The sequence below is a fragment of the Oncorhynchus gorbuscha genome, linkage group LG04 (assembly GCF_021184085.1).
Source record: "Oncorhynchus gorbuscha isolate QuinsamMale2020 ecotype Even-year linkage group LG04, OgorEven_v1.0, whole genome shotgun sequence".
In the NCBI taxonomy this organism is placed as follows: domain Eukaryota; kingdom Metazoa; phylum Chordata; class Actinopteri; order Salmoniformes; family Salmonidae; genus Oncorhynchus; species Oncorhynchus gorbuscha.
Genome location: NC_060176.1, coordinates 52759002 through 52782317, shown reverse-complemented (window position 1 = coordinate 52782317; position 23316 = coordinate 52759002). Strand labels below are relative to the sequence as shown.

General features: G+C 41.6%; 2 protein-coding genes across 2 annotated transcripts in view; one reads left to right on the top strand and one right to left on the bottom strand.

Moving 5' to 3' along the window:
• Window positions 1–797, bottom strand: part of LOC124034261 (LIM domain kinase 2-like) — a 68948-nt gene extending 68151 nt beyond the window's left edge. Inside the window, exon 1 of the mRNA XM_046347194.1 lies at window positions 553–797. The gene's annotated coding sequence lies outside the window, so the exon portion shown is untranslated. The remainder of the gene's footprint in view (window positions 1–552) is intronic.
• The window catches only part of LOC124034262 (sodium- and chloride-dependent GABA transporter ine-like), a 54389-nt gene that overhangs the window by 23180 nt on the left and 7893 nt on the right, over window positions 1–23316 (top strand). Inside the window, exons 3-9 of the mRNA XM_046347195.1 lie at window positions 8761–8971; window positions 11089–11221; window positions 13674–13808; window positions 14208–14311; window positions 16417–16541; window positions 22123–22235; window positions 22623–22763. Of these exons, the coding sequence (XP_046203151.1) occupies window positions 8761–8971; window positions 11089–11221; window positions 13674–13808; window positions 14208–14311; window positions 16417–16541; window positions 22123–22235; window positions 22623–22763 (962 nt within the window). The remainder of the gene's footprint in view (window positions 1–8760; window positions 8972–11088; window positions 11222–13673; window positions 13809–14207; window positions 14312–16416; window positions 16542–22122; window positions 22236–22622; window positions 22764–23316) is intronic.

The window sequence follows — 23316 nt, the reverse complement described above, 5'->3', positions numbered from 1 at the left end:
TAAGCAATTCTTCTTCAAATATTCCAATGCTTTTGACCACTCCCACGGAATTCTTCCTCGTCTGCAGTATAGCGGCGCTGGGTTGTTATTGAACACTGTAGATGAAACTCCTTTTGACAGGAAGAACGCAAACACCATTACGCCACTCTGGGTGTGTTAGGATGAGCCAATAAATTCGCGTGAAGGGAAAGAGCAAACTCGGGGATGGATGACAAAAGAAGAGGCTTATGGTGTACCACGTGTAGTAGTTCCAACTGATCCGGGAGATCAGTGGGGTTAGATTGGGCTCCATCATTGTGTTGATATAGGTGTTTTCCAGCCCACCCCTCCATATTGCCAGCAGCATTCCATAATTCTTTCTCTGCTAACAATGCCAAAATATTTTGTATTCTTTTGTGAGGCACCAAACATGACCTGACCTTACTCAAGATGGCGCCGTACTGGATGTCCGCCTTTTTGCAAGCTCCGACCCAAATTTGACTTTATTTTCTCTAAATGTATCCACTATAATTTCTTTCAATAACTTTGAACATCAAATCGGCAGTTACATACCTCAATTCCGGCTTCTACTTTGACTTCGACTCATCTGCCCTGGGCTCTTTCTGTAATTCCAACACAATGTTCGGGTTACCCAAGAGGACATGCTGGCATTACAGAGGCAAGAGACATCCTGGAGAGATTAAGGCGAAGGGGAAACCGGCCTTCCCTGCATTTTACTGGCCTAAAATGGATGACCTCAGATCGCGGATTAGCAACCAATGGGACTCTAGAAACTGCAATATTCTCTGCGTTTCTGAAATGTGGCTCTCGGACAAGATGCTATCCAACTCAATGGATTCTCCATTAACCGTGCGGACAGGACAGTGGAGTAAGGGAAATCAAGAGGGGGGAGGGGTTTGCCTCTTCATCAACAACAACTGGTTTGCTGACTCGAGCGCGGTAGAAAAGTCGACCCATTGTTCACCTGTCATGGAATACCAGATGGTCAAATGCCAACCCTTCTACCTCCTAGGGGATTTTCAGCTGTTATTGTGACTGTTGTATACATTCCACTTCAGGACAAGAAAATAACAAGCTGGCACTTAACAAACTGTATGAGGCTACAAGCAGGAAAACGTACCTCCATAGGCTGCTTTTCTGGTTGCCGGTGATATTAATTATGCGTCATTAAGACACGTGATACCCAACATCCATCAACACATCTCCTTCACCACTAGGGGAGATAAAGACTTAGACCACTGTTATTCTACCCACAAGCAAGCATACAAGGCCCTTCCTCATCCGCAATTCGGAAAATCAGATCATGTATCCGTACTGTTTCCTGTTTACAAGCAGAATCTCAAACAGGAAGTACTCGTGACTCGTTCCATTGACAAATTATCACCCAGAATCAGAGGTTATGCTACAGTACTGATTTGTTAGGGCTGATTGGAATATGTTTTGAGACTCCACAGATAGCATCAACAAGCTAACCACCTCCATCACCAGCTTCATTAGGAAATGCATCGACCATGTTGCTTCCCCAATCGAAAGCCCTGGATTAACACTGGGATGACACTAAACTGGGGCGGCAGGTAGCTTAGTGGTTAGAGCGTTGGACTTGGAACCGAAAGGATGTAAGATCGAATCCCCGAGCTGACAAGGTAAAAATCGGTGGTTCTGCCCCTGAACAAGGCAGTTAACCCATTGTTCCTAGGCCGTCATTGAAAATAAGAATTTGTTCTTAACTGACTTGCCTAGTTAAATAAAGGAAAAATAAAGTACATGGCTATCGCAGACAACCCTGAGGCTACGGCTGAGGACCGGAATAAGTACAAGAAAAACCGCTATGACCTCCGCAAATTCATCAAACGAGCGAAAGGACAATATAGGGAAAGTGGAATCATAGTACACAGGCTCTGATGCCCGCCACGTGGCAGGGGCTACATTACGGATTACAAAGGAAGACGCAGCCTTGACCTGCCCAAATATGCCTCTCCACCAGACGAACTCGATGCATTTTATGCACGCTTTGACAATGACAACATCTGGTGTGAGGGCCATCACCGTCCCAATGGACTAGGTGATCTCGCCGACGTGAGTAAGGTCTTTAATCAGGTCAACACCAGTTTAGGCCGTGGAGCCCAACGGTACCCCAGTGTGGGTCCTCAGAGCATGTACAGAACAGCTGGCAGGCATATTCACTGTCATTTTTCTCTCCTTGTCCCAGTTTGTAATCCCCACATGTTTTAAGATGACCACCATCCTTCCTGTTCCCAAGAACTCTTCAGGCTTCATGCCACAATGATTACTGCCCTGTAGCACTCAAATCTGTAATCATGAAGTGCTTTGAGAGGCTGGTTATGTCACACATCAACTCCATCTCAGACACCCTAGATTCTCTCCAATGTTCATACCGCCCCAACAGATCCATAGATGATGTAATCTCAACTGCACTTCAAACGGCCTTCACCCACCATATAATAGGAATAATGTACCTATGTGAGAATGCTGTTCATTGACTACAGCTCAGGGTTCCAACACCATTGTCCCCTCCAAACTCGTCACCAAGTTTAGGACCCTGGGACTGGACACTTCCCTCTGCAACATGGATCCTGGACTTCCTGACGGTGGTAGTGTAGGCCTGATCACCAGCGATGAGACAGCCTACAGGGAAGAGGTTAGTGACCTGGCAGTGGTGTGCCGGAACAACAACCTTTCCCTCAACGTTTGTAAGACCATGGAACTGATCATGGTCTACAGGAAACGATGGGGTGAGCATGCCCCCATCCATATCCATGGGGCTGAGGTGGAGTGGGTCGAGGACTTCAAGTTCCTCTGTGTCCAAATCCCTGAGGACTTAATGGTCCACACACACATCCGCACAGTCATGAAGATTGTGCGACAGCGCCTCTTCCCCCTCAGGAGGTTGAAGAAGTTTGGCATGGGCCCTCAAATCGTCAAGTTCTACAGCTATATCATTGAGAGCATCTTGGCTGGCTACATTGCTACTTGGTATGGCAATAGCAGCGCCCTCGATTGCATGGTACTACAGAGGGTGGTGTGGACAGCCCACTACATCCAGGACCTCTATATCAGTAGATGTGAAAGGAAGGCCTGGGAAAATCGTTAAATAGACCAGCCACCGCACGGCAGCAGTACTGGTGCATCAAGTCTGACACCAACAGGCTCCTGAACAGTTCCTGTCTCCAAGCCAGATGCTAAAAAAGCTAGCCAGATGTCTACATGGACTATCAGAGTTGACCCTTGTGTTTTTCATTTGATTTATGTTTTTGCACTGTCTCTATACACACTCACAGGGCCCTACATACACTCACAGGACCCTACGCACACTGACACTCCAACACACACACACTCACTTCATAATTTGCTCACACACAAACACACACACATAATATGCACATACATTCATACTGACCCTACACCAGGGGTTCCCAAACTTTTTGGGCCCACGACCCCATGTTAATATCTGACAATTCTCGGAACCCCAACAATGTGAAAAAAAATATGTAATTAACAGCCAATGTTTACTTTTTTATTCAATTGAAAAACATTCTAACAGTATTTCTGGTTGTCTTCTCAACTCACCATCACATAATACATTAAAAGTAAGTAGTTGACCGTCAATTGCAAATTAGTCTGACATAATGTATCTTATCTCACCACCTCTAATGAGATGGGTGCGCTTGATGCATATCACGTCGGAGCTTCTCAAAGTCAGGGGGCGTGGTCGACAGTGCGCGCCTCATCTCTGCTGTCACATCCAACCTGGATCGATATTTGGTTTTAATGCAGACGAGAGCTCTGAATCCAGCTTCACACAGATATGAGCTGACAAAGGCTACCATGGGTTTTATGGTGCTTTCAAGACAACTGGGAAAAATACGAGGTCAAATCATGACGTCCGTGATCTTTAGGTCGGAAAGTCTGACCTTTAAAAAGAGGCCCGAGTCTGAATTCTGAGTTGGATGACCTTTTCAAAACGTTTTTTTTCCCACTCAGAGCTTGCATTTTTTTAGTTAGGCAGGGTATTATTCCCTTTGAGTCAGGAATCAAAACTCCTCTTTAGTGACCTGTGAATGCATTCAGTCACATCACTTACTGGCATGTCAACTGAGCCAGGATCACAGTCAAACGGATTGGGAAGTAGGTCCCAAAGTGCTCCTCCAAGCGATGGGACAGTTACTGATGCTGTTTTCTGTTAGAAATATGTTCAGCTGAGGGAAGCGGGCACGATTTGCTTTTGAAAGACTCTCCAATAAGAATTATTTCCTCTGAATCCACTGATTCAGTCACTCATCTGTAGAATGTCTTTGTATTTCCACTGCAAACATCTGTTCAGTTTTCCAAATATGTCTGTTACATTTTCTGTGTAGTCCACGAAAATGTATTCATTACAGACATTCAACCAAGTCTTTAATTTATTTTTACATCCATTGTGAATGACAACAGTTCCCCTCTCAATGCGAAAAATCTTTCCAACACTCTCCCCTCGATAACCACCAAGCCTCGGTATTAAATAGAACATTGTCATGCTCTAGATCCACATCTGTGCCACCAGTCCATCCCATGGAATCTGTTTTTTTCGTCAATACAGCCACAGCACACTGAACATCCTCTGTGCCCTTTCATTCTCGTGAAACGGAACAGGATGTCTTCAGGAATAGCATCCCCCGACATGTATAGCAAACAAAAGCAATAGATGGGCATCTTAGCCCTCAAAGCTAACATCCATTTGGAGGGCGTAAGCTGGGGGAGTTTGAGTCATTTCAGTCCGTTTCCTCTGTATTGCTAGCAATAGCAATTCTCATTTAACAGTGATATCTGACAAAGGTATTGACAAAGGTATTGATGGGAGTTTCTGTGCACCTGCCTCCCCACACCTTGTTTCCACCATATCAATTGTGGCCGGTAATATCAAAGTCTCTGAAATAATGTGTGGTTTCAAAGCGTAGCGGACCTAGTCATTCACCGTGGGAATGATTCAAGTGCAATGGTCAAGTGTTGCCCTTTCCCACATTACAAGGATTTTGAGATACAAAGCCAATATTATATTTAAAAAATATATATTCTTCAGGATTTTGGAAAATTCTCCCTTTACTCCATTTTCTTATCAGGCGACCCCTGACCCCATAGTTTTGGAACCGCTGCTCCACACAAGCACACCCACTCACATACAATTATCATATACGCTGTTGTTACTCTGTTTATCAGCCTGATGCCTAGTCGCCTTACCCCTATACATATCTATCGCTATCACTCCAGTATCCTTGCACATTTTTCTTATTTTTCTTTGTGCTTTTTTGTTATACCTTATGTTATTTTTAGTATTACATTGTTATTGATTACTGCATTGTTGGGGTTAGAGCATTTCACCGTACTGGTCCACATGACATTAAAACTTGAAACCTCACAGATTTGTTTGTAAAGATTCAGTTCTTCTTGGAGTACATTTTATGTATATTCTGTAATGCAGAGTCTCAGTGGAAAGATTTATGAACAGTATACACAGTCATTAAGACACTACTGCTGCTAAAGTGTTGTCTCCACATATTTTAGGCGATAAGGACTTTTTAAAATCAAAACTATTCCGAGAAGAGAAACTCAACACAGTTTCTGACAGTTAAGCCCAGCTTTCGGTGATGTCTTGTGAAAAATTGCACAATGTTTGGTTATTCAGTGTTCAACTGAGAGACACTTGACCCAGCACAGCAGGGGACCCAGGTCAAGTCCGGGTAGTGAACCTGAACTGCTTTAATCGTTAGGTCTGAAGAGCTCAGTGACTTTCAATGTGGCACTGTCATAGGATGCCACATTTCCAACAAGTCAGTCACATTTCTGCCCTTCTAGAGCTGCCCCAGTCGTCTGTGAGTGCTATTATTGTGAAGTGGAATTGTCTAGGAGCAGCAACGACTCAGCCACGAAGTGGCGGGCCACAAATGTGTGTGTATGTACAGTTGAAGTCGGAAGTTTGCATACACCTTAGCCAAATACATTTAAACCCAGATTTTCACAATTCCTGATATTTAATCCTAGTAAAAATTCCCTGTCTTAGGTTAGTTAGGATCACCACTTTATTTTAAGAATGTGAAATGTCAGAATAATAGTAGAGTGATTTATTTCAGCTTTTATTTCTTTAATCACATTCCCAATGGGTCAGAAGTTTACATACACTCAATTAGTATTTGGTAGTATTGCCTTTAAATTGTTTAACTTGGGCCAAATGTTTTGGGTAGCCTTCCACAAGCTTCCCACAATAAGTTGGGTGCATTTTGGTCCAATCTTCCTGACAGAGCTTGTGTAACTGAGTCCGGTTTGTAGGCCAGGTCAGGGTTTTTGTGATGGCCACTCCAATACCTTAAACTTTCTTGTCCTGGCCATTTTGCCACAACTTTGGAAGTATGCGTGGGGTTCATTGTCCATTTGGAAGACCCATTTGCGACCAGGCTTTAACTTCCTGACTAACGTCTTGAGATGTTGCTTCAATATATCCATATAATTCTCCTACCTCATGATGCCATCTATTTTGTGAAGTGCACCAGTCCCTCCTGCAGCAAAGCACCCTTACAACATGATGCTGCCACCTCGTGCTTTATGGTTGGGATGGTGTTCTTCAACTTGCAAGCCTCCCCCTTTTTCCTCCAAATATAACGATGGTCATTATGGCCAAACAGTTCTATTTTTGTTTCATCAGACCAGAGGACATTTCCCCAAAAAGTACGATCTTTGTCCCCATGTGCAGTTGCAAACCGTAGTCTGGCTTTATTATGGTGGTTTTGGAGCAGTGGCTCTTCCTTGCTGAGGGGCCTTTCAGGTTATGTCGATATGGGACTCGTTTTACTGTGGATATAGATACTTTTGTACCTGTTTCCACCAGCATCTTCACAAGGTCCTTTGCTGTTGTTCTGGGATTGACTTGCACTTCTCGCACCAAAGTACATTCACCTCTAGGAGACAGAACGCGTCTCCTTCAAGAGCGGTATGATGGCTGCATGGTCCCATGGTGTTTATATTGCGTACTATTGTTTATTTATATAGATATATCTTTATTGTGTTTTAAATGTGTATATATACAGTGCCTTGCGAAAGTATTCGGCCCCCTTGAACTTTGTGACCTTTTGCCACATTTCAGGCTTCAAATATAAAGATATAAAACTGTATTTCTTTGTGAAGAATCAACAACAAGTGGGACACAATCATGAAGTGGAACGACATTTATTGGATACTTCAAACTTTTTTTAACAAATCAAAAACTGAAAAATTGGGCGTGCAAAATTATTCAGCCCCCTTAAGTTAATACTTTGTAGCGCCACCTTTTGCTGCGATTACAGCTGTATGTCGCTTGGGGTATGTCTCTATCAGTTTTGCACATCGAGAGACTGACATTTTTTCCCATTCCTCCTTGCAAAACAGCTCAAGCTCAGTGAGGTTGGATGGAGAGCATTTGTGAACAGCAGTTTTCAGTTCTTTCCACAGATTCTCGATTGGATTCAGGTCTGGACTTTGACTTGGCCATTCTAACACCTGGATATGTTTATTTTTGAACCATTCCATTGTAGATTTTGCTTTATGTTTTGGATCATTGTCTTGTTGGAAGACAAATCTCCGTCCCAGTCTCAGGTCTTTTGCAGACTCCATCAGGTTTTCTTCCAGAATGGTCCTGTATTTGGCTCCATCCATCTTCCCATCAATTTTAACCATCTTCCCTGTCCCTACTGAAGAAAAGCAGGCCCAAACCATGATGCTGCCACCACCATGTTTGACAGTGGGGATGGTGTGTTCAGGGTGATGAGCTGTGTTGCTTTTACGCCAAACATAACAACAGTCCTGTTGTTGAAGGACTGTGTCGCAAATTAAATCGGAACTCAATATATCCACAGATGCCAAAAGGCCTGGAACAGGATGTCAATATATGACTGTTCTTTAGTTCCCACAAAATACTGGAACTGCTGGCTTACAGTATTTAGTTGTGACCCAGTTATGGCCAATGTTGCGTTCTCTTCCCACCTCTGGTTTTCCTGGTTTGCATGGTTTTGAATGGGTCCTGTTACTGAACCTTTTTTTTTATATTAGAGAAAGCTGGGATGGGCTGTCAAATTCATTCCATGTAGGGCCTAGTGTCGGCTGTTTTTTCTTTCTTTCTCCCTTTCATTTAAGACCTAGACCTCCAGGTGAGTGGAGTTTTTTACTAATTAGTGACCTCAATCAATCATGTACAAGGGCTTTGGCTTTCCTGGAAAATGTTTGTCGGATTGCACACTCAGCGGGTTGGTAATAACCGGATGCATCCAGTTTTCAGGGGAAATGGAAATAGAGCATCTGAACGACTCCTCAACATTTAATGGATTGGTTGAGCAGTGCAGAAGAGATCCTTCCCCCGACCAGAAAGATAGAAACACCGCTCAGGCATTTATTTTACGCATGCTACGCTAGTTTAGTTGGATTGTAGCAACATGCATGTCTAAAATCCTATCATAGCAGCTATTAATCTTTCTTGTAACCTCATATTACCTGGAAGTGTACCACCTTTGTACAGTATCTTTAAAAAAAACTTTGTCCACAGCTAATTGTTAATGGGAGCACTACCATTGTTGTTTACCCAGGCCTACCTTTACAGATCCACATACAGTTCAGTACACTGCCGAAGGAGGTCCATACACAAGAGACACCAGAGGAGAAAGTAGCTACTGCTGCTTGGCCATCACCACTGTAGGACAGGTATCTTACTTTGTCCTCTTTGCCCTCCCTTTCGCTCTACAGGTGTGGGCATTGCCACAGTCGTGATCTCCTTTGTGCTCTGCACCTACTACAACGTTCTTATGAGCTGGGCACTCTACTACTTCTTCAACTCATTCCGAGCCATCTTCCCCTGGCAGTCCTGCAACAACACCTGGAATGCCGTGGGTAACTGCTCCAGCGGTTTTCCTGGAAACGCCACCCACCTGCAATCAGCCAGTCAGCAGTACTTTGAGTAAGCACTGACCAACTGGGCACAAACTGGTTGAATTGACGTTGTTTCATTGTAATTTGTCAACATATTGCCATGGAATCTGTTTTAAAATACATTGGATTTTAAAAAGTAATTAACGTTAACTGTTGTTTTGAGGGTAAAATTTAAACCACAGGATTATGTCCTAATGGTAATCCATTTTCAACATTGACAAACCTTTGTATTAAATATGTTGAATTTGTCCCTTTGAAACAACGTCAGATCTTCAAACCTTATATCCACTATCAAAAAAACAATCATTAGGCTGGGCAGCACCTCCTACTGAAGAGTTGATCTACAGCTATTCATTTGGTCTCCCATCCAGGGTTTTAACCCAGCCCAGCAATGCTTATCTTTTATATCTGTCACTGACTACTACCAATGTGCTATTGTGAGAATGATTATTGAGTGACCTCTTAGCAACAGTGAATACATTTAATTATTATCAGTCATTCCAGAAGGGTAGGTTTAACAGAGCAAATGAAATGGAACCATAGTTTATAAGTCATATCAACAATGATACTATTTAAGCCTATATAGCATTTGCAAAGTCATCAGCAGCTATTGTTAAACAAAGAAAAAACAAATATGGCCTACGGTTTCAAGCTTTTCTCGACGTCAAATGTAATCTTCAAGTGAATCATTAATATGATGGATTCACATCTCAACCAACAGCCTAAGTTAAAGAACTTAGTGCATTTAAAGTTGGATTAGATTTATTCTTAAACTTCAATGTTTTTTGTTGTTGTTGAGATGGAGACGGAATCCAACAAATAAATGATTAATTTGTAGACAAACTGGATATTGGTTTGTGTTTGGTCGTCAACACAACCAAATATCAACATTTGAAGGAGATGTATTTTCTGCTTGGATACTTCCATCTGTGCCACTGACTGTCTGTCTTTTTAATTCCAGTTTGCCTATAAATAAATAATTGATATGTTGGATTCATGTCACCATTTCAACCCCCAAAAATCTAAGTCAAAGAATAGTACTAAATATAACTTTAAATGCACATTAAATAAAGTTTGATGGAATTTAGTCCTATTCTTTAACTTTGATTATTGTTTGAGATGGAGATATGAATCCAACATATAAATGATCAAATTCCAGTTTGACTATAAATTAATATCACCTTTGCAATACAGTTAATTGCCTATTAACTTTACGTCTCCAACTAAACCAAAATGAAAAGTTAAAGAATAAGATTAAACCAGTGACTGAGAACTTTTCAAGCGTTAGATGTTCTTTAAATGTTAATATTTGGATTCATTGTCAACCAAACACAATTCAATAATATTTTTGTAATGCAGTAAATAGTGTAAAGTTAGGGCTATCTTACAAACTAATGTAATAGTAGTTATTTAACCTGAGTAACACATCCATGGACACATTTTGAGGTTAGCCTAATGTAACTATAAATGTATTTTTATGTGATCATAGAAAACGTGCATGTTCAAGTTAGCATGCAAAGATAGCAGAATCTTGAACAGCATTGATCACTTGCACTATGTACTTTGTCATGTGGTTGTGATATTAGATGAAGCACAGTGATGACACATTAAGTTATTGTGTTAATTCAAAATATCTGACATTTTATTCCCATTTGATCTTTGTTGCTTTTTAATGGTTGAAAGCGCAGCCATAACACATTTAGATGATCACTAAACCAAAACTCAGACATTGTTTTTCCATTGGAATTTGGTTGTACTTTTAGATGGTTGAAAACACATTGGGAATTCAACAAACTTCTGGCTGTCTTTTTGAGTTGGTTAATAAAGGTTGAAATCTCATGGGAATCTTAATTTAATGTTTTTTTTAATTGACGTAGTGGTAGGACCTGAAAGTCGCAGACATGGGTAGGGCTCAGGACTTGTGGTTATTGTTATAGCTTGTTTTTATCGCAGCGGGTTTGTACTCTCTTTGGGTAATCATATGGTGAGAAAAGTAATGAAAAGCCCAAGTTGGATGTGAATTGGAGCAGGAGGACAGATTACTGTAAAGTCAGGGATTTTGTGTTATTGAATGATAACAGTATGATAAGCTATGAAGGTTTCTTTAGCTTTGTTTCCCATCCTGACCCTTCCTTCCTCTCTCAGTCACAGGGTTCTGGAGATAACCAATGGTATTGAGGATGCAGGAGGACTACGCTGGGAGCTGTTTGGCATCCTCATCCTGGCCTGGGTCATAGTCTACTTGTGCATCTTCAAAGGCGTCAAATCAACTGGCAAGGTCAGAGTGCATTCTCTTCCCTCACAACAGAAGCTGCTTATTGTTAGTCCTCCTCAGAGTAGTACACTCTGAAGAAAGTTGCTATCTAGAACCTAAAAGGGTTATTTGTTTGTTTCCATAGGATAACCCTTGTTGGTTCCATGTAGAACCCTTTTGGATTCCATATAGAACCCTTTCCACAGAGGGTTCTACATGGAATCCAAAATGGTTCTACCTGGAACCCAAAAGGATTTTACCCGGAACCAAGAAGGGTTCTCCTTTGGGACAGCCGAATAACCTTTTTTGAACCCTTTTTTCTAAGAGTGTAGATTATTTCGATTTAGTAATTTGTGGTATAGGTTAACTGAAGTGTATAGCTGTTGGTTCATTTGAAATGGTTGCACTCACCAGTGATACTCTTAGTTCTTAAATGTAAATGTCTCGTTAGTGTGGAATCATTATACATGTTTAAGGGTTTTCCATTACCTTGGGTGGCCTACATTGTGGTGGGAGTGGGAGGAGCACTGATGGTTGTCAAATATCATGTTTCTCTTCCTGGAGTTTAGAGGCGACAGAATCTGTTCCACCTCTGTTGTTTCATACATTTTCTTTTACATTTTGATCAAAAATATGAATGTGTTAACTCCAAACTGTCTATTCGATCAACTAACATATAAACTACATGACCAAAAGTATGTGGAACTTCTTATTCCAGAATTATGGGCATTACTATGGAGTTGGTCCCCCCTTTGCTGCTATAACTGCCTACACTCTTCTGGGAAGGCATTCCATGAGACATTGGAACATTGCTGCGGGGACTTGCTTCCATTCAGAGTCGGCATTCCAATTCACCCCAACGGTGTTCGATGGGGTTTAGGTCAGGGCTCTGTGCAGGCCAGTCAAGTTCTTCCACACTGCTTTCGACAAACCATTTCTGGACCTTGCTTGTCATTGCTGAAATAGGAAAGGGCCTTCCCCAAACTGTTGCCACAAAGTTGAAAGCACAGAATCGACTAGAATGTCATTGAATGCAGTAGCATTAAGATTTCCCTTCACTGGAAGTAAGGGGCCTAGCATGAACCATGAAAAACAGCCCCAGACCACTATTCCTCCTCCACCAAACTTTGCAGTTGGCACTATGCATTGGGGCATGTAGCATTCTCCTGGCATCCGCAAAAACCCAGATTCGTCAGTCGGACTGCCAGATGGTGAAGCGTGATTCATCACTCCAGAGAATGCCTTTCCACTGCTCCAGAGTCCATTGGTGGCGAGTTTACACCACTCCAGCCAATACTTGGCATCGCACACGGTGATCTTAGGCTTGTGTGCGGCTGCTCTGCCATTGAAACACATTTCGTGAAGCTCCCGACTAACAGTTTTTGTGCTGACGTTGCTTCCAGAAGCAGTTTGCAACTGGATAGTGAGGGTTACAACCGAGGACAGACAATTTTTACGCACCTAAGCACTCGCCGGTCCCGTTCTGTGAGCTTGTGTGGCCTACCACTTTGCGGATGAGTCGTTGTTTCCACTTCACAATAACAGCACTTAAAGTTGACCGGGTCAGCTCTAGCAGGGCAGAAATTTGAGAAACTGATTTGTTGAAAAGGTAGCACCGTCATAGGATGCCACGTTGAAAGTCACTGAGCTCTTCAGTAAGGCCATTCTATTGCCAATGTTTGTCTAAAATGTTGTGTAAATGGTGTGCCCGAAATAGCCGAATCCACAAATTTGAAGGGGTGTCCACATACTTTTGTGTATATACAGTGTAGCTCTGACAGACATTCATATTCCACAAGGCATGCAACTAAAGGTATCTTCATAGCCCCTAAAGCCAAAATGAATTAAAGGCAAAGCATGGAACTCCTTGCCATCTGAAATCTGAGTAAGCAAGCTGCAAAAGTAGCTTTAAAAAACAAATAAACCACCACATCACAGCACAACACCTCTGACCTAAATAGCTGTAGCATCCCCCTCCCGAGCACAGCTGGTGTTTGGGTTAAAGATAAGATATGCCCTTGGCATCAGGATATCAGGGCCTACTCAGAGAAAGCAATTGTAAGCAAAGCCTCAGAGTAAGGGCGTCCTGCTCCATATTATCAGATTACTGATGTTAGTCAGTAGAGAATTGATATATTTAGTATTTATTTTTTCCACAAATTGAGTGCACTGGGGCTTTATTATTCCGGTATGATAAGGCAATAATAGTCGTAAGTAGCACATGGAGAATAAATGATCTATTACCTGTATATTAATGTTATGTATTGATATTTTATGTAGTTCTGTCCTTCAGCTGTAATTGTCTATTAATGTTATGTATTTTGTCATGTTATATGTTTTGTGTGGAGCCCAGGAAGAGTAGCTGCAGCTTGGTTGTAGCTTATGTGGATCCTAATAAAATACGAAATAAATACAATGCATTTAATCTAATATTATACTTAATTAATATGTTTTCTTCTCACTCTCTGTGCTTTAGGTTGTTTATTTCACAGCCACGTTCCCATACTTTATTCTGTTCGCCTTGCTCATCAACAATGTCCAGCTTCCCGGGGCCAAGGATGGGATGCTCTACTTCCTGAAGCCTAAGTGGAGCAAGCTGCTTGAAGTTCAGGTCTGACATACTGTAGGAGAGGATCAATGAGGATTAAGGGGTGGTTTCCCGGACACACATTAAGTCTACTACACTCTTAGAAAAAAGGGTTCTTCGGCTGTCCCCATAGGAGAACCTTTTTATGTTCCATGTCAAAACCTCTGTGGAAACAAAAAAGGGTTCTTCAAAGGGTTCTCCTATGGGGACAGCCGAAGAACCCTTTTAGGTTCTAGATAGCACTTTTTTTTTCTAAGACAACATTGTCTTGGACAACATTGAAAAATTATTTTAGTCCAGGATTAGGCTTAATCTGTTACTGGGAAACCACCTAGAAGTGTATTTGTGTTCTTGTTTTACAGTATGAGTAAAGAAATTGTGTCCCTCTCTCACCTTTATCCACTCACCTCTGCCGTTCTGCAGGTGTGGGTTAACGCTGCAGCCCAGGTATTCAACTCCATTGGAATTGGATTTGGCTCCATGATCTCCATGGCCAGTTACAACAAGTTCAACAATAACATCCTTAGGTTAGACATGCAGTCTCCTATACCAACCACTACAGTACCACTTTGTCTTTACCATGATTGTCTGCAGATCCACAGTGTAAATCTATAGTTAAAAAATAATAACTGCCTCTCAGTAGTGGTGCGTGGGTAAAATCACTGGGGAAGCCAATTTTAGGAATAAAAGCCATATTACAACCTATGTGTTTTGATAATTGCGTTGTTTGCTCTATAACATGTTGGTTCATATGCCTTGACAATGTGATATTTTGGCCTAGGCCGAAACAATAAGAAGACACATTGGCAGAATAAATTTAACAACACATTTGTTTCATCACAAAACCGGAGAGCAACATCTGTCCGGTGAAGTCCACAAAACATATTGCACGTAACAAACAGTTACATAACCTACAGCATGGTCAATCGACTTAATGTTTCTGACATTTTTGGACTACTAAACAACTATTGATTTAGAACATTGGAGAGTTACCGCAAGTCACAAAGAAAACAGGAGCGGCCTCCACTACTCCAGCACCATTTCAATATCATTAAATCACCTATGCTTAGTCTAATAAATACAGTGACAACTAAAAGATTCCAAAAACTATTTAGTCCATTCAACGTAAGCTAAATATCATGTGGCTGTCCATGGTACTGATTTGTGTGTGTGTGTGTGCATGCGTAAGTAGAAAAAACATGTTGACTCAACCTACTTGTAGAGAAACGCCAATGCCATCCTCCTCTCTCATGTTGCTGAAACGGTTTTTGACGCTGTCATACAGTACACACTTTTAGTTTGTGTTGTCCTAAGGTACCTGGCTAAAATACTTGCTAGTTAACATTAGCCTACTACATCTAGCTACATATTGAACTTCCATCCTCTCAAGCCAGAGGCACAATGTATGAATTTATGGTTGGATCAGAATCGTTGTTATAATTATTGGCCAGTACGGAGAATTACGTAAGTAAAACCACAAGTCCAAATCTCCGTTCATGGCTAATTTAGTAAAAGGACAATTTTACCTAGCTAGCTAGCCACCAGAGGACAACAACACAACGTAAAGCATCAATTCAAAAAAATGTGTTGTCAAATTACATTTGGCGCGAAGCCAAATCCTTCCCTTCATACTTTTTTTTGTTGTGCGCCAGGACTATTCACAGTTGATCTCACTCAGTTTGGCTCAACGCTGAATGGCTATTGTATAAAGAAAAATATCAACGGAGGCCAAATGCTCGCTGGCTTCCCTTGAATTCAATGCTACGGCGGCATCAATATCATACTAATTTTGACCAGATGGCATCAGAAAGATGTGCTACACATACAGAGACCGAGGGAAGCTGTTTCGCTCGCTCGGATGCTTTCTCCGGTGAGATACATTCAGCCTCTTATGAATTGAGAGAAAATTATGAAACACAGAGACGAAATATACATTTATTTTATTTTTCATTTTAAAAAAGTCCATTTTTGGGGGAAGCCTGATTTTCCCTTGGCAACCACGAAGACGTCCCACTGCTGCCTCTCATGGTGACTAAGAGTAGTTAACTGTGTCTTCTCAATAAGTCCCACCATATTTTGTACATCCACAGATCCATTAATACATTCCCGAATTGTGACCTTAAAAATGTGCCAGTGTACACTGTAGTGCTGTTTCCCATGATTGGTATCAATAAAAAATGTAAACACAAAAGATCCCTGTGTGAGCATGTAATGTTATCAATGTCTAAAACCCGTCCATACATACTTCTAAGGGAGGCACTGCTGCTCCTCCTTTTAAAGTCATATCTAGTTCAAATCAGTGTTATTCTATCTTAGTTCTGTGAGAATAGCTAAATAGACGTAGCATGTGCGATGAGGATGTTGTTTTGCAGACTGAAATGGTATTTCAGAATTGAGAACACTATTAGCCTCAGTGGAACTGGTTGTTACACAAGTGCTTGGTTACTCCTCAGAAGCAACCAACCATGTTGCTTGTCCCTGGCCAGTTACTGTAGTTACTCACCACAGACTGTTCTTCAAACCAAACGGCTAGTTTTAGCCCTCAGAGCTAAGTGTTCTCCTTAGAGATCCACTTGACTCTGAGAAATCCCATCAGTCTGACTGTTGTGTTTGTTTTCTTGTCCTCCCCTAGGGACACATTGATTGTCTCTTTAGCTAACTCGGCCACCAGTATCCTGGCTGGCTTTGTGATATTCTCAGCAATCGGCTACATGGCTCATGTACACAACCTCCCAGTGGAAAACATCGCCACAGATGGTAAGTACTTCCTGTTTAAGTGGGACTTCTTTGATTGCTGTTCATCCATCTACTTCAGTGGAGGCTCCTCAGAGGAGGAAGGGGAGGACCATACTCCACAGTAAATTTCATTAAAAATATATATTTTTAAAACATTTAAAAAGTTATCATTTTTAGATAAAACTGTACTAAATATAATCACGTCACCAAATAATTGACTAAAACACACTATTTTGCAAATAAGGTCGACAGTAGCCTCCACAGCACTCTGTAGGGTAGCACCATGGTGTAGCCAGAGGACAGCTAGCTTCCCTCCTCTGGGTACATTGACTTCAATACAAAACCTAGGAGGCTCATGGTTCTCACCCCCTTCCATAGACTTGCACAGTAATTATGACAACCTCAGGTTGGAGAATGTCCTCCGATCAGAGCTCTTGCAGCATGAACTGACATGTTGTCCACCCAATCAAAGGATCAGAGAATGAATCTAGTACTGAAAGCATACATTACAGCTAGCAGTGCAGTGCATAAAATGTGGTGAGTATTTGACTCAAAGAGAGAGCAAGACAATAGTTGAACATTCATAGGCTAGGTTGTAGCATCCTCATGATGGGTATAGGGAAAATGTTAGTATCATGTGGTACCCTAAACCTATCGTTGTTACATTGAACTGGGTTAATGGAATATGAATGACAATCATCCACATGCTGTAATAGAAATAAATCCATGCTCATTAAAAAAAAGTCCTCCCTCATGTAAAACTGCACTGACTGCCACTGATCAACTGATATGACTTTTATTTCCAGAGTAGCTATTACATGTCTAATTGATGGGTTATCTCCTAAAACTTCCTCTCATGGTCCAGGGCATCATGATTCATCACATTTATTTCAGCACTATGTTTGTAAATACCTTGAATAGTGTTCATTTGTAATAGTCAATAGGTATTGATTGACCAAACAACCCCTCCCATCATTGACAGATGTTTAGTGGGTATAAATGGAAGGAGGTCAAACATGACCCATGTCACTTTGAAGTATACACATATTGTGAACTCCTGGGAATGATACCCATGGAAGTCAAATTGAGTTCAGAACCAACACCTTCCTCCATTTATTAGTCCCTGGAAAACTTTGGAGTTGAGTGTTGCCTCCATCCCATGGGGAAAAACAAGAACACAGAGTAGAATACAAAGGGATTCAGTCACAAGGATGCACTTCTCTCTGGGATGCCGGAGTGGAAAACTACAGCGTTTGGAGTGGGTGTTTATGTAGAGGCAGACAGAGTCCTCCCTCCCTACCCAGCAGGCAGACGGACAGACAGACGGACTGAGCTCAGAGGCCTGGGCCAGGCAGCATCAGACTGGTTGCATCCCACTAACCTTGTTCACTTCCCTTTGTGGATTTGAAAGAAATGACTGGTACATGGAAATCGCTCCCTCCAGCCAATGACAACACCAATCTAATAGTTTTACATTTTTGTGGAGAAAGAGATTACTTGGACCCACTCACTGAGGGTACCTGGGTGACCAGTTAGCATGCCAGTGTGACCCCACTGGTTGAATCAACGTTGTTTCCATGTCATTTCAATGAAATGTACATTGAACCAACGTGGAATAGACATTGAATTGACCTCTATGACCGGTGGGAAAGCTTCACCTGGGTTTCCAAAGTAATTGATATCATGATGACTCATCTAAAGATGTTTAAATCAACAGAACAGTTCTTCTATTCTCAGTCCTATCCTAAGCTGTGGCTACCTGGGATTGGGTGAAGCTCCAAAAATAAACACAACGTTTTGGAACTATAAAACAAATCTGCAAAACACAGACACATTAGTGTCACTTCTGTCTTGTGGAGTGGGTTATTTTTTCCCTAGTAAATTGAGAACATGACGCAGTCTGGAAATTAGCCTTATTGAAGTCTTGCTTTGCCCCTTTTTAGTTCTCTCTTTCATTCTCTCATTTTCTCACTGCAAGTGATTATTACTGTCTGTTGTAACTTTCCTTCACTCTGCAGTCCAACTCCTCCCAAACCATCTCAAGTGGGTTGAGGTTGGGTGGTTGTGGAGGCCAGGTCATCTGATGCAGAACCATCACTCTCCTTCTTGGTCAAATAGCCCTTACACAGCCTGGAGGTGGGTTGGGTCCTTGTCCTATTGAAAAACATATGATAGTCCCACTAAGCCCAAACCAGATGGGATGGCGTATCGCTGCAGAATGCTGTGGTAGCCATGCTAGTTAAGTGTGCCTTGAATTCTAAATAAATCACTGATAGTGTCACCAGCAGAGCACCATCACACCTCCTCTTCCATGGTTCACGGTGGGAACCACACATCCAGCGATCATCCGTTCACCTACTCTGCGTCTCACAAAGACAGAAGTTGGAAACAAAAATGTCACATTTGGACTCATCAGACTAAAGGACAGAATTCCACTGGTCTAAAGTACATTGTTTCTTGGCCCAAGAAAGTCTCTTCTTCTTATTGGTGTTCTTTAGTAGTGTTTTTTTGCAGCAATTCAAACATGAAGGCCTGATTCAAGTCTCCTCTGAATAGTTGATGTTGAGATGTCTGTTACTTGAACTCTGAAGCATTTATTTGGGCTGCAATTTCTGAGGCTAGTAACTCTAATGAACTTATCCTCTGCAGCAGAGGTAACTCTGGGTCTTCCTTTCCTGTGGCGGTCCTCATGAGAGTCAGTTTCATCATAGTGCTTGATGGTTTTTGCGACTGCACTTGAAGAAACTTTCAAAGTTCTTCAAAATCTCCAAATTGACTGTCTTAAAGTAACGATGGACTGTCATTTCACTATGCTTATTTGAGCTGTTCTTGCCATAATATGGACTTGGACTTATACCAAATAGGGCTATCTTCTGTATACCACCCCTACCTTTTCACAACACAACGGATTGGCTCAAACGCATTAAGAAGGAAAGAAATTCCACAAATGAACTTTTAACAAGGCACACCTGTTAACTGAAATGCGTTCCAGGTGACTACCTCATGAAGCTAATTGAGAGATTGCCAAATGTGCAAAGCTGTCATCAAAGCAAAGGGTGGCTATTTGAAGACTCTAAAATATAAATAATTTATAATTTAACACTTTTATGGTTACTACATGATATATTGACTACACTATGTGTTATCAAATAGTTTTGACGTCTTCACTATTATTCTATAATAATTTTGCACGCCCAATTTTTCAGTTTTTGATTTGTTAAAAAAGTTTGAAATATCCAATAAATGTCGTTCCACTTCATGATTGTGTCCCACTTGTTGATTCTTCACAAAAAAATACAGTTTTATATCTTTATGTTTGAAGCCTGAAATGTAGCAAAAGGTCGCAAAGTTCAAGGGGGCCAAATACTTTCGCAAGGCACTGTATGTATCTATATATATATATGTATATATGTATGTATATATATATATATATATATATATATATATATAATTTTACACACACAATACTCCATAAAGACAAAGCCAAATCAAATTGACGGTGCCATGTTGAAAGTATCTGTTTATTAAAAATAAAACATTTACCCTTTACTCATGACTTTGTTGTCAGCGATTACTACCTTGAGTCTTCTTGGGTATGACGCCAAAAGCTTGGCACACTTGTACTTGGGGAGTTTGTCCAATTCTTCTCTGCAGATCCTCTCAAGCTCTGTCAGGTTGGATGGGCAGTGTAGCTGCACAGACATTTTCATGTCTCTCCAGCGATCAGGTTCAAGTCCGGGCTCTGGCTGGGCCACTCAAGGACATTCAGAGACTTGTTCTAAAGCCACCACTGCATTGTCTTGGCTGTGTTCTTACGGTCGTTGTCCTGTTGGAAGGTGAACCTTCGCCCCAGTCTGAGGTCCTGAGCACTCTGGAGCAGGTTTTCATCAAGGATCTCTCTGCACTTTGCACCGTTCATCTTTCTCAGTCTTTCCTAGTCTCCCAGTCCCTGTCGCTGAAAAACATCACCACAGTATTGAGCTGCCACCACCATGCTTCACCGTTCAGGTTTCCTCCAGGCGTGAACCTTGGCATTCAGGCCAAATAGTTCAATCATGGTTTCATCAGACCAGAGAATCTTGTAGAGAATCTTATTTCTCATGGTCTGGGAGTCTTTAGGTGCCTTTTGGCAAACAAGCGGGCTGTCATGGCTTCCGTCTGGCTACTCTACCATAAAGGCCTGATTTGTGGAGTGCTGCAAAGATGGTTGTCCTTCTGGAAGGTTCTCCCATCTTCACAGAGGAACTCTGGAGCTGTGTCAGAGTGCTCACCTCCCTGACCAAGGCCCTTCTCCCCCGATTGCTCAGTTTTGGGCCAGGCGGCCAGCTCTAGGAAGACTCTTGGTGGTTCCAAACTGACATTGTCAACTGTGGGATATTAAATAGAGAGGTGTGTGCCTTTCCAAATGATGTCCAATCAATTGAATTTACCACAGGTGGAGTCCAATCAAGTTGTAGAAACATCTCAAGGAGGATAAATTGAAACAGGATGCACCTGAGCTCAATTTAGAGTCTCATAACAAAGGGTCTGAATACTTATGTAAATAATTTATTTCTGTTATTTTCAATCAATTTGCAAACATTTCTAAAAATCTGTTTTCACTTTGTCATTATGGGGTATTGTGTGTGTAGGTTGAGGACATGTTTTTATATAATACATTTTTAGAATAAGGCTGTAACATAATAAAGTGAAGGTGTCTGAATATTTTCCGAATTCACTGTAGATAGATCTATCTAATTGAAATGAATGATGAATTAAACGTGGGTTATCTTAAGGTGAACTCCAGGTGAAACAGCAAAACGTGTAATTGTTCACACGGTGAATTAAGACCTTTGGAGAAAGTAAAGTAGGGATTAACCAGTGTGCCTGCCAGGCACTGCTTATGAGCACCTGCTCAGGCTTGGCTCAGTCCCACATATGGTCTCAGATACCGGCTTTGAAACACACAATTGTCTCACTGCTGACTGACAATTCTACACCGACATCTGGTGTATGGAAATTCAAGAGCTTGGGACTCTTTAAGGTTCTATTTGCAAAAAGAGGATATTGAGATAATTGGCTTTAAAGTTCCAAACCCTCACTAGTTTGAGTGATGTCAGCAATTTTTGATCATGTATTCATTTGAACGTAACAACATAAATTGGGCTATTTCGAGTACTAAATAGGTAGAGAACATGGAATAGAACAAGGCTATGTCAACAACTCAATTTTGACAAAAATGCAGAGAACCTTAGTCCCTAGCTCTCAAATTATTGACTAGATAGTTTGTTCTGTGACTGTGAAGTAATGGCTGTATACAGTCAGGTGATTGTGAGGTGTTCAGGACATTCTATATGATCTGGCTCGGTTTCATTCCCTTCATGATTGTATGAAGAGCACTTCTGTGCTCTAATGTTTTTTGTTAGGTCAAATTACGGATGTGGTCAACTGCATGAATTATTGAAGTGTTTTGAGGGTGGAAAAGGTGACCCATGTACCGTGTTTTATTATTGAATGTTTTGACTTCCTTGTTTAAGTTGAGAATAACCACTGGTGTCATTTATCTCTAAAATGTTCTCAACAAAGTACCATTCTATGGTATGTTTGTGTTTTCGTGCCACAGGTCCTGGCTTGGTGTTTGTGGTGTATCCAGAGGTCTTCTCCACTATGCCTCTGCCACAGTTGTGGGCTCCTCTGTTCTTCTTCATGCTTCTCTGCCTGGGACTGGACAGCCAGGTTAGACACATACAACATTTTAGCTCATGAACAATTACAATACCTTTTAAAAATGTTGATTCATGGTAGGAGAGAGCGAGACAGAGGAGGGAAGAAAGGAAGTGTAGAAATGCCTGACCAGGGAATTTAACCCTAACCGCGCATGTACTCTGGAGTTGGCAGTGTTACCACTCAACCAAATTCTGGTACAGGCGGTGCTTGTGCATTTTTTATATTTTTTTTTATGGCAAATAGAGAACAGAATCCACAGGAACCAATTCTACCTCTAAACTGAGTGAGAGAGCGATCAACATTTGCTGTATTTACATCACACTACCCAAAAACAGTCCCCAGTCTCAAATCCAGATCTCCGTGTAAATGTCCACTGTGCTGTACTGTGCCCTGCAGTTTGCCATGGTGGAGGTGGCGGTGACGTCCATAATAGATGGCTTCGGCCCTAAGGTGCTGCGTGTCCTGAAGAGACAGGAGGTCATTGTTCTGGCCGTCTGTGTTATGGGCTTCCTTCTAGGCATTCCTCACATCACTAAGGTAAGGTAATCCTGTCAGATATAATTACTATTCATGGGGTAATCCCCACCCCTCCTCCTCTCTGTTTCTGTGACGTAGACTGTATGAACATGATTGGACCTGTTAACAGTTCCTTCGGGAAGTATTCAGACCCCTTGACTTTTTCCACATTTTGCTACTTTACAGCCTTATTTTAAAATGGATTAAATGACCCCCCCCCCTCATCAATCTGCACACAAGACCCCGTAATGACAAAGCAAAAATAGGTTTTTAGAAATGTTTGCAAATGTATTACAAATAAAAAACTATCACATTTACATAAGTATTCAGACCCTTTACTCAGTACTTTGTTGAAGCATCTTTGGCAGCGATTACATCCTCAAGTTTTCTTCGGTATGATGCTGCAAGCTTGGCACAACTATATTTGGGTAGATTCTCCTATTCATCTCTGCAGATCCTCTCAAGCTCTCCGGTTGGAAGGGAAGCGTCACTGCACAGATATTTTCAGATCTTTCCATAGATGTTCCATTGGGTTCAAGTCCGCGCTCTGGCTGGGCCACTCAAGGACATTCAG